Source organism: Manis pentadactyla, chromosome 6, assembly GCF_030020395.1.
Source record: "Manis pentadactyla isolate mManPen7 chromosome 6, mManPen7.hap1, whole genome shotgun sequence".
NCBI lineage: Eukaryota > Metazoa > Chordata > Mammalia > Pholidota > Manidae > Manis > Manis pentadactyla.
Genome location: NC_080024.1, coordinates 44,188,809 through 44,201,464, shown reverse-complemented (window position 1 = coordinate 44,201,464; position 12,656 = coordinate 44,188,809). Strand labels below are relative to the sequence as shown.

General features: G+C 35.9%; 1 protein-coding gene across 1 annotated transcript in view; it reads right to left on the bottom strand.

Moving 5' to 3' along the window:
* COL5A2 (collagen type V alpha 2 chain) overlaps nt 1-12,656 on the bottom strand; it is a 163,204-nt gene that overhangs the window by 72,298 nt on the left and 78,250 nt on the right. The window contains exons 4-8 of the mRNA XM_036881678.2: nt 12,307-12,339; nt 11,033-11,065; nt 8,368-8,421; nt 3,213-3,323; nt 1,802-1,879 (exon numbers count right to left, since the gene is read on the bottom strand). Of these exons, the coding sequence (XP_036737573.2) occupies nt 1,802-1,879; nt 3,213-3,323; nt 8,368-8,421; nt 11,033-11,065; nt 12,307-12,339 (309 nt within the window). The remainder of the gene's footprint in view (nt 1-1,801; nt 1,880-3,212; nt 3,324-8,367; nt 8,422-11,032; nt 11,066-12,306; nt 12,340-12,656) is intronic.

Sequence of the window (12,656 nt, the reverse complement as noted above, 5' to 3'; positions counted from 1 at the left end):
GAAGCTGTCGAAGCTGTCTGGGTTAGTCTTGTCTGAATCATATTTTTTTGCCTTTTCATGTTGACAGGTGCTATTGACTGTCAGCTGGGAGGGCCAAACTTTTCACTTGCTACTGGCTTTTCTTTACTGGGTCAACTTGTGTTGGGTAATTGCGTATAGACTGGGTCTTTGTTTCTTGCCCGGCCGTTATTTAGGAAGCTCCATTTCTGAGATCGTCGTCTGCCTTAGGCTGCTTCTCTGCTTTCGCAGCATCCAGGGGGGTAATGGACGGGGGGGCTGTTTGGCTGTTTACCTCCGTGAGGAGTCTCAGAGCTGTTGCCCAGGGGGTTAGTGCTCCCGGTTTTCCCTGTAATTTCCAGCCACTGGCTGTGACCTGTGTTGTTTCCATCCAGCTGTTATGTCCCTGTCCCTTTAAGACTTTCAAAAAGCACTTGCTTTTCTTTGTCACAGGGGCATCAGCTTCGGAACCCGCTCAGAGGTCTTGCTGCCCTGTTTCCCTAGTTTCCATCCCTCCACGCATGCACTGTGTCTGTGCGCTGGTGCAGGTGGCTGGGGCTGGGTGTTTAGCAGTCCTGGGCTCCCTCTCCCTCCCGCCGGGAGCTGGGGGGAGGTGTGCTCGGGTCCCGCCGGGCCAGGGGTTGTATCTTACCCCTTTCACCAGGCTCTGGGCTCTCGCACATGTGGATGTAGTCTCACTGTTGTCCTGTGTCTTCTGGTCTCTCTTTTAGGATTAGTTGTATTTGTTGTATTTTCAAAAATATATATGTTTTGGGGAGGAGATTCCCACTGTCCTACTCATGCCGCCATGTTGGCTCCGCCTCCCTGTCTATACAATTTCTTAAATGTTACACTTTGAAGAGTGAAATCAATTAAATCAAAATCTAGTTTGTTCTTAAAGCAAAAACTTAAATATTTGTTTTGAATTGATCAGGCTTTTAACTGGTAAGAAAATAAAAGCTTCATTAAAGAAATAAACATGTACATAATTTGAACCTCAAATAGATGAAAACATATATTTCAGAAAAACAGCCGAAGATAAAATCATTGAACAAGGCCATAATGGTAGTGACTTAGAAAATATACCATGTTTAAGTTATTCATAATGCTTGCCTTAAGGTTGGCTAGAAGGGATGGTTATCTATATGGTCTGAATTTACACCTATTGCCTGAAATACCATTACTCTGAAATGCTTCTGAACTATGTTATGAGCAAAAGAGCATGGGGGAGTTGTTTTGAAAACTGTTAGTGCAGTGAGATTGCACTAATCCAAACACCCAGGTTAAAGTACTTGCCTAGAGAAAATGGGAATCTTCCTGGTAGTTGAAGAAATTTGAAAGAGGATGAAGATGCTTAGTAGTCACAGCCAGGAAACCCTAGAGTTGTTGGCATAGGGAGCCAGAGAATATTAAGATAAGTAGGAAATAATGAAAAATAAAATGGCAAAACTTTTCATTTCAAAATTTTGCCTAATTCACTGTTTGTAACAATACCATAAAAGTAGAGGGTTTTTTTTTGTGTGTGTGTGGTAGTGGTTATATGTTTTTTCTTTTTTCTTTTTTCCAAATACTAAGTTTACTATACAGACAGCCTTTTATTAATGCTGACAAATACTCTGTACAGTTATGGAACCACCTTGGACTTTTAGCAGGTACCCAGTAGGGTTAGATAAATAAATTAAATGAATGAATGGGTGGATGGATATGTTTTAAATGACACATATTACGTCTTATCTAGCTAACTTAAAGTTTTACTTCATTAATGGCTTTTCCACAACATTTTATCAATAAAATTTGCACTTACCACAGAGCCAGGCATCAGCCCTACTTGACTTCCAAGTCCAGATTTTTCATCCAGCCCAGCCATCTGAGCTGAAAACGGCTGTAAAGCAATGTGTTGACTTTATTTCTGGGGTAAAAAACTTATATCAACATTCTTTATAAATTGAAAAAGTTACATTCTCTGGGATTCTTATTAGAATGGCTCTTCTGAGAATTATTTTAAACTTTTGACTCTAAAGCAAAGAAAGATTCAAGTTGTGTTTCACTGTAGGTTTTGTTGTCTGAACAATCTTCCTCACAGTATTTACAACTATGTTGCTTCAGATTAACTACTGCAATGGGCCAAATGTCTGCTTTTTGATAAAAACATGGATCATTCTAATAGATACTTAGTCTAATCAATTTTAGGTTTAAATCTCTTTATCTGATTTCATCCCAGGGTGAGAGCATGCCGAACATCAGACTGAAGCCTGAAAGATGCTTTTAAAACATTTGTCCTAAAGAATTCAGATTCCATTTCAGACTATTGCACTTAGATGGTATTATTCTTTCTTTGTTCATGGCAAATAAACCTTAAAAGGTACTTATGAAAGTTGGTAAAAATATTATAGTCCTTTTAATGAATCCCTGGATGTTCCAAGAATTGGCAACAGATTAACCTATTCTCTTTCACATCAAAAAACTGTGGTAACTCAACTGACCAAAAGTGTCCATATACATTCCAGGAGTTCTATTAATTTCCAGAATTTTGTGAGAAAATAATGTGTGTATTATTTAAAAAATAGATTGGCAATTCTTTCTAAAATAGAGACATACATGTGTAAATAGTTGTAAAATAAATATTTCAGAACCTCCATTTTTCCTGTCATGCTATGTAATCTACTCACAAATCTCCTATGTTTGCCATTAAGAATTCAAAGTGGTAAGTATAAAAAGAAATTATTTTACTTCTAGTAGGAAACTAAACTTTGGGAAAGAATCAGATAGTATTTTTAGTGCCAACTCAGTGGCCCTTTCATTTACTTCCGCATGGATGAGTCGTCCTCCCTTGGTTTGGAGGACATGATGGATTGTGTCAGCATTCTCAGTTGAGAGAAAAGCAGAAGAGAGACACATTTCTTTTTCAATTCATAGTGGGAACAGTGTTAATGGTCCTTTAGAATCAACAGAAAGAACGAAGTTCAAAATCCACCCAGAACTGATCTTGAGAAACACAAATAATTTGAAGCCACACTTTTCAAAAATGTTACTTTGAATTTTCCAGTAATTCCTTGTGGATATCTTAGTTTCATCATTGTTCATAGCAGCATTGCATTCACTTATCTGCTCTTATAATCGAAGGCCAACATCTGAACCAACACAATTTAAAATCACAATTATGAATCAAAAAATATATTATCTAAATATGGCATTGAACAATGCACACAACTCACCCTGCTCATGCCACCAGGTCCTGGATGGGAAGGATGTCCAGGAGGACCTGGGGCACCAGGCTGACCAGGAACACCTGGTTCCCCATCAATTCCCTGAGGACCACGAGGACCCTAGAAAAACAAGACAATGGAAATTAGAACCCATTGCCAAATACGTACTTAGTAGAAAGTAAAATCACAAATTTCTTGATGGAGACAAAGTATTCATTATTTTAAAAATGAATAACCATAATGTATGATTCCAACTCTACAACATTCTGGAAAAGGCAAATTATGGAGACAGTAAAAACATCAGTGAAGCCAAGGGGGTGAAACAGAGATAGGGAGATGAAAAGGCAGTGCAAGGAAGACTTTTAGGGCAGTGAAAATACTCTGCATAATACTGTAGTTGTGGATACATGTCATTACACACTTGTCCATACCCATGGAATGTATAACACCAAGAGGGAACCCTCATGTAAACTATGGACTCTGATGGGGGATGTTGATCATGGGGAAGGCTATGTATGTATGGGGACAGAGGTTATATGAGAATTTTCTCTGCACCTTTCTCTCAATTTTGATGTGAATCTAAAATCTCTTAAAAAAAGTAAAGTCTAAAGAAAAGGAATAGCAATCCAGTCATCCACAGTACTTTCTTAGCTATGATGACCTCGCTGCTTTCAGCACTGGTCTTAGCCTCTACCACAAGAGCATGGTACATTCTGGGTAAGAATTTTACTCTTGATGTGTTAAATCTCCAGTAATTAGCTTTCTTGGAATGCTTGTAAAATTGTACTTGGTTCATCACTGTTCTAGAATAAGCTTCCTTGTTTGGTTGAGTTTTGCTGTTCAAGGGCAAATAATCAACAATTCATAAATTCATTTGTCTGTCTTAGTTTATAGTTAACTATACATATGTGACTGCTTAATCTCACCCACCAAAAAAACCAAAAACTGAAAACCTCTTAATTGGGGTTTGTGGGGTTTTTTTCCTTCTTTCTAATTTTTTAATGCTTAGTATAGTTCCTGGCACATAGTAGACACTCAATATATGTTTATTGCATTTTCACATTTCAATCTTTTTTATTCTAGTACTTGACGTCCGGCACACTGTATTTTCTTTACCACCCCCAAAGGAAGACCAGACCAATGAGAAATAGAGGGAAAGGCATAGTGACCCAGCCAAGTCTAGTTCTCAGAGAAGTGAGCAATGATTTCCAGCTGCCACATTCCACCCTCCTCCTAACCCACACTCTGAGGCAGCTTGGGGAACAGCCACGCCCTCAGTTCTGGAAATGCTCTGTCCCCTAACCTCATCATTCCCACATGTCCTGTGAAGTATTTTCTGACTTTTTAACCCTGAAGAGTTTTAACAAACTATAATGGGAACAAAAGGACCAAAAACCTCAAAAGTGAATATAATTTGTATAATTAGAAGCAGAGGTTGAGAAAAATCTGGTAAGTGAATTGGAGTTTAATAGTAAAAGAAGCTTCTCATGATTAAACATAAGAACACCTTCTGGCCCACAATAAGCAAATGAATGAGCTGATACAGCAGGAGTAAACATAGGGCAAGCTGAGGTGGGAGAGGGGGCAGTTTGCATATGATAGTTTTGGGGAGGGTGGCATAATAGCTATTTAGAAGTTCATTAATATCTTTTAATATAGTCAAGCATTCGTATAGTGTATTTACTTCCTGGAAGAGTAGAATAAATAGGCAAATTTATCTATTCAAACAGAAGTATATAATTTAGCTTGAAAAACTCGTATTTTGAAAAATAATTTCTCAGATTTCTCATTTCTCAGATTATTCACATCCTTTAAATATCAAACCCTTTCTGACACCTAAACCACTCAGTCAGTTCATTCAGTCTTGTAAATTATACATAATGGAGGCTTATTTTAATTGCTATCTAGGATTCCTGGATCATATGAATGTGGCAATATGAGCTGGAAATATGTATTATCAGTACCGACATAGACAAAATAGGAGTTGGACCTACTCATAAAACTTAGTGCGGAAAACCTCTAATATGTTTTTGAAATGTGAAATTGCTAATTTATAACCAGGTATTAAATACAAAAATGAACTAAAATATTATCTCTGTTCCCAAAGAGATTTCTAAAGACAAAACTAGAAACTACATTTAGTGTCAGTGGGAGTGGGGGGGGGGGTTGGGTAATGTTAATCCTTAAAACACTCAGTTCTGGGATTAATTATCATGTTTTAAAGTCTGCTCAAAAGACAAAAGACAAAAGACAGCCCACTTTTTCAATGACTTCATGAGGCATTCTGTTTCTCCATGGCATCTTCTCTGAATATCGTACATGATTTACTTTTACATAAGTTGAAATTAAAATTAGTTAAAACTTGTAAAAATTATCCAAAATTAAGTGAGCATAATAAGCAGGAGCATAAGTGAAAATAATAAAAATAAGAGAAATATTATAATACATGAGCATTTTTACTGATAATATTGAGAACAAAAATTATAATCTGGGAATACATTTAAATATATTTAAATATGCATTTAAATAAAAATATGAAACACATTGAAATATTTTCATATTTCCAAGTGAACTTAATCACATAAATTTTATATTAAAGTAAATGTTTATTTATCATCCTTTGCCCCCCATTCCCCAGGATACTCTAGCATCTCAGGCAACAATCTTCAATAACAAGTACATGTGGATTGCCACTAGGTGGTGACCTTAAGCCATCCAAAAGTAAAAAAAGGATTAATTATGACCCCAAATCAACAACTTTATTCACTGCTGGTTAGTAGTATCATACTACACGCAAATTATGAAGTGTTAGAGTTGGTAAGATCTGGTATGTCTCCCATTCTACACATGAGTAAACACACCTACAGAGGTAAGTGTCATATGCACACCATTAACTCTGTCCTGACACAGAGTTGCTGGTTTGTCAATATGAAGTTACCAGGATGATACACTTAAAAATAAAGATGTGTGATAAAAGAGAGTCATGATGGTCCCTGGCCAGTAATAATGGCTTTATGAGAGCATCTCTGTATCAGTAGTTCTCAATTTAAGCGATCTTGCTCCCCAGGAGACATTTGGCAACATCAAGAGACATTTCTAGTTGTCATAATTGTATGAAGAGGGACAGACACTGCTCCTGGCATCTAGTGGGTAGAAACCAGAAGTGCCAGATGTCCCACAGTGCAGAAGGAATTATGTGGTCTTGAATATCAGTAGTGTTCAGGCTGAAAAACTATGCTCTACATTGTGAGCCTTCTCTTGTGTCTGGTGGTAATGAAAGCAGGGAGAGAAAAATGGTATTTATGATTACAGTCCCACCCTATATTGTACCAGTCCTGGCTTTAGTCCAGTCAAGCAGCCCCTGTGAGTTTTGGGACCTAAGACAAAACATTATACTTATGGGTATTTTGTGACATCTGCCAATATCTTAAAATCAGACATGGTGGGATTACTCACATCAGAGAAATCAGCAAAAGCTATAGGCATATTTTTAAAAATGTGAGTCAGTTGTTAAACCCTTACCATAACACCACTTGCTAGGATTGAGAGACACATTTCCTACTTGGGTATCTGCCAAGATTGTCTTGCTTAATTCCAAATAAACGACTACTTGTTCCTCTTTTACACACACACACACACACACACACACACACTCATACCCAGTTCACATTGTCTGAGGCCTAACCAACATAGGAAATGGAACATATCACACACTAAATTGGAGAGAAGAGGAGAAGGGAAGAGAGAGGAAAAAGAGAGGAGAGTGGAGGGGTGAGGAGAGAGGAAAGATTCCTGAAATGGAATTCTGGAAGTCCAAAGTCCAACCACTATTTCACAGCAATAGACTTAGAACTCAGTGTTAGCAGTTTTCTGGGCATAAGTAAATGGGTGAATCATTTTCTCTGCAAGGCCACCTACCCTCCACCTAACTGAATACACCTTTCTCCTGTGTCTTTCCTCCCAGACCCTGGACAGACATCTGGAGAGCTACCAACAATGCTTAAACTACCAACACTGGCGAGGCAGCTCATTAAAAGAGCGATGAAGATGGGACATCAGGTAATCAGAGCACAGCTTGCTGCCCACCTTTAAAGCTGTGCCCCCATTCCTTGGGGGACCGTCATTTACCTGCTTGCCTGCAAATACCATCCTGAACTTCAGCTCCAGTTTGGAAGAGTATTGGCATCACACTATACTTGGTAAGTGTGTAAAAGCACAAAATGGTATCAAAGATGAAACCAGTGGCAAGAGTTCCTGGTGGCATGATCTAAAATATATTATTTCCTTATTTGTATATTCAAGATTTGTTGTTTATTAGCTCACCTATTTCTCCTATTTAGATATGGATAAATACATATTTGGAAACCTAAAAATCTACAGTTAAAACTTAGTAGATATCATGAGACAGAAAATTAAACAGCACACATTTTTCTGATGGAAACATGGAATAAAGATAACAACATACAAATCAGTCCAGTTATTTAATATATAAAAGAGATTAGTGTCTGAGGGGGAGACATAAAAAAGAAAAAGAATTGCTATAGAGAAAACATGTTTTATCTTCATGTTTTATCTCAAAGGTATAGTATAATTATTAAAATTAAAGGTTTTCCCTGCATTCTGGTAATGGATTTGTTGATTTTTAAAATTACTCTAATAGTTCTGCAGCAGCTGCTCAGTGAAAAAGGCTGAGTGTTACTTGGGAAATAAATTCATTACAAAGTTACTTGAAAGAAAATTTTATCCTCTGATGATTTCTTTCTCCTTTATCTAATTTGGTTGTTCCTGTAGCAATGCAAAATCACAGAAGTTGGGTGTTTTATCTCAACAGTACATTCTTGGCATTATTCACTCATGATCTACAACTTCTAAAAACAACATGAGGTATTTATTATGTTTCCTTAAATTCTACTTTAATTTTACCTTATAAAGGACAAAGAAATATCACTTGGGTTATATAAAGATAATAAGTAATTATTACCATGTGGTCATTTTCTGGTATCAGAAGAGTTACACACACTTTGTGACCTGCATTGTGTCACATTTAATAGAGGTGAGAGAGGAACAGTGTCACTGGCTCTTTGCTGCACCCAGAGAATGTGGTGTAGACAGGCTTACTTGGATGAGTACAATTCACAAAAAGGGAACTTCACTGTCAACATACAGGTTTTCCTTTTGGGCCTCTCTCTCCTCTTGGTCCTTGTGATCCTGGAGGTCCCTAGAAAAAGAAAATGATGGTTATGCCTGCAAAAATGTGTATAGTTCAGATGTTTTTGGTTTCAGTGTTTTCTTGATATAAGAAAATTGCATATACAGAAATATCACCCTTCTTTTTGAACTCAGTTCAGTTGAAGAAAATAAAGCCATGTGCATATAAAGACTTTATTTTATCAGTGAAGTTTAAACGCCTGTAAAGAATCAAGTGGTATATTACAAGATCATGGAGCCCAATGAGCTGAGTATATTAGTTTGAACAGTAATTGCAAAATTTGTAAGGATCATTTTTACTCTAGTGTCTCAGATAAAACTTTGCCACTAAAGTATGGGCACAAAAACTTATAGTTTGGGTTTTGAGAATTACTCAGATGTGCAAACCCCAAATGATCAATTATCTGAGGGAAGGTATGAGTTTATATTAGTATATGACACCCCAAACTATTCCTCACTGTTCAAACTGCTGATGAAAACAATGGAAAGAAAAGGCTCTTACTTTACTACTGCTTTTGTATACCTTCAAGTATATATATTTTTTTCTGCTTGATTTAGAATAATCTCCACTGTATATTTAAAACCCACTTAGAATTTTCCAAATGGTAATTGTGGTTATTTTTCCTTTAAAATAACAAATGATCATTATATTGCAAAGCTGATGTTACTGTTGATTTGCTTGTTTTCTAGAAAATGGCAGTTGCCAGGAGAATTTTATTCTCTTCCAAAGAGAGTTCAATTGAGTTATGATAGTTAGATTGTGCTTTTACTCAGTCTAACATGGAGTATTGTTTAAAAGCAAAAACTTCAGAAGGACCAGAGCAGGTCTGTTAAAGCATATTAATTTTTACTTAGGTTGATAATATGTTTTAAAAATACACAGCAATTATGTGTGTGTGTGTATTACATGTGTGTTATGTGTCTAGTTACCAATGAATGCTACTGCTAATCAAAACCTGAAATCAGTAGTTTTTTACTCTAAACCAGAAATATGCTATTCTGATGTTTATCAAATTCTACTGAAACATATGATATAATTTCACTAACAGATTAAATTAACTTTTTCATTAAACGGGTTAAAGTAGTCTACCCTTAATCATTCTTAAGCAACAGACAAGTATGCCCTAATTTTTTTTTTTTTGTAGATAATTATTTTTTATTGAAGGGTAGTTGACACACAGTATTACATTAGTTTCAGGTGTACAACACAGTGATTCAACATTTATATACATGATAATTCTAGCTACCAGCTATCACCATACAAATTTGTTACAATATTTTGACTATATTCCTTATGCTACACATTACATATTTATTTTACAATTGGAAGTCTGTACTTTTTTTTTTTTGAGAGGGCATCTCTCATATTTATTGATCAAATGGTTGTTAACAACAATAAAATTCTGTATAGGAGACTCAATGCTCAATGCACAATCATTAATCCACCCCAAGCCTAATTTTCATCAGTCTCCAATCTTCTGAAGCATAACGAACAAGTTCTTACATGGAGAACAAACTCTTACATAGTGAATAAGTTACATGGTGAACAGTACAAGGGCAGCCATCACAGAAACTTTCGGTTTTGTTCATGCATTATGAACTATAAACAGTCAGTTCAAATATGAATATTCGTTTGATTTTTATACTTGATTTATATGTGGATACCACATTTCTCTCTTTATTATTATTATTTTTAATAAAATGCTGAAGTGGTAGGTAGATGCAAGATAAAGGTAGAAAACTTAGTTTAGTGTTGTAAGAGAGCAAATGTAGATGATCAGGTGTGTGCCTGTAGACTATGTGTTAATCCAAGCTAGACAGAGGCAATAAAACATCCACGTATGCAGAAGATTTCTCTCAGAACAGGGGGGGTGAGGTTCTAAGCCTCACCTCTGTTGATCCCCAATTTCTCACCTGATGGCCCCCGGGCGACTGTGCCTGACTTAGGTTGTTCCTCCCTTGAGGAATCTTACCCATCTCTGAAGTATGCCCTAATTTTAAGAAGCATCATTTTTGGAGGGCCAGAAGTGATGTCACCCAGGAAGTGACATCACCAGATCTGGGCACCAGGGAGTGATATCACCAGGAAGTGATATCACCAGATATGAGATGACCCCGGGAGTGACATCACTATGAGTTTGTTTATATAAGTGGTACTCAGAAAATAAACTGCGTCACTTGTCTGCCATCAGAAGGCAGTGAACCTCCTGATCCCAGATTTGGTTTCTGTGCCTTTTTTGTATCTTTCTCTGTAGTTTCCTTAAACTCCTCGCTCCCACTCCACTCAGGTTCAGCTGGTTTGTGGAGCTGGTCTCAGCAACCCTTTCTTAATCTAAAACTAACAAGTAACAATAGACTGTCTTGTCTTTCACAGAACTAACAGTAACACTAATACATGAGGAATAGCAGGCTTATCAATTTCAGAATGAAATGATCCCCTATGTGTCATTCATTGCTGCAAAGGAATACTGAAACTTGAAGATGTTTCAAAACATAATGTTTTAAGAAACAAGCATAACTGCTTTACATTCTATTGTCTTTTCATAGATACAATATCGGTAAAGACTTTAAGTATCTCAGAGAACGTAAGGGTGCCATGAATATCAGAGGACACTACTTACTGCCGGTCCCGGACGACCACGAATGCCTGTTATCTAAATGATAAACAAGATAACATGTCAAGATAAAGTGTCTACAGTTTTAGAGAAATCAATAGTCAAACAGAAAGGAAGAATAACAAAAACGCCAGTGAAATTTTTAGAACACATGGATTTGGCAATTTTTGCCCATTTCTTCATTGCCTTCTGAGCTAAGACATTAATTAAGCTAATTAAAACTCTAATTTAGGGAGGCAGCACTGGTTGGTGATTAAAAGCACCAATGCTGGAGCCAAGAGTCCTCAGTTCAAACCCTAATTCTGCCCCTTTCCAGTTGTATGACCTAAGACTAATTACTCATCCTCTCTGCACTTACGGTTCATCCTCTTTCTAAATGGGGATGATTATAAAATTATCTCCCTCATAGAATTGTGAAGACAAATAAATATTTGTACTTAAAATGGCACCTAAGACACAGTAAGCACACAGAGTGAAAGAAAACAAATATGAATGATTTACTTTTTAGGTAATCTTTGTTAAAAACAAGCCATTTTAAAAGCAAATAAAAAATGCAAACACTGCCAAATAAATCAACATTCATATACTTTTGTCTTGATAGAATAATGATAACTCCTTTAAAATATATGAGAGTAATGGTTGAAGGATTTTCATTCTATTTAATAATACACTTTTGACCATCTATAAGTCTAAATAACTCTTAAGAATTCTTGTACAGTGTGGAATTTCCCTCAGGATAATGGTATGACATATTTCCAGAAGTATCATGCCTTTCTATTTGGATTATGTGGTTATTTTTACTATAAAAAATACATCTTAACTGTCACTTTATATCCACATACAATATATTTAATTTTATAAAACCCTGATTTCCACCTTTAGTCATGGGACAATATAAGTCAGGAATATCATAATGAACATTAAGTATTGTACAGAGAAGACAAGTAATGATTCTATAGCACCTTACTATGCTGATGGGCAGTGACTGTAATGGGGTTTGTGGGGGGAACTTGATAATAATAGGGGGAGTCTAGTAACCATAATGTTGTTCAAGTAATTGTACATTAACAATTCCAAAATATTTTTAAAAATTAAGTATTCTGTTAAATAAAGAATCCATCTATTTTCATTTGCTTGTTTATACTAAAAACTTGGTTATACAATAATTTCCCTTTTTTTGAGACTATGTATATAAACAATAATATACAACTCTATTATAGCTAAGGTTATTACAAGTATGTGAAAACAATATGTATATATACATATATAAATATACTTACAACAGGCACTAATCCTGGTTCCCCTTTTTGTCCCTATGAAGCAAAAAATGTTAATTAGCATGATCACTTCATACTAGAATATTCCACATAAACATGGGATTTTCATGTAAGAATCATTTTCAAAAATGAGAAAAGAAAATTAAAATAAATTTTTAGGAAATTTAGAGAGACATTATGCATGAAAATATAATGCTAGCCATCTGAAATACACACACAAAAAAATCAGCCCAATGTGTGAAATGTGTAAAGTTGTTTCACTTAATTTTTTTATAGCAATCAAATTCAAAGAGTTGACTAGACCAAGAAACATTTATGATGAAAGATATAAAGTCAAAGTACATAGGAAAAAC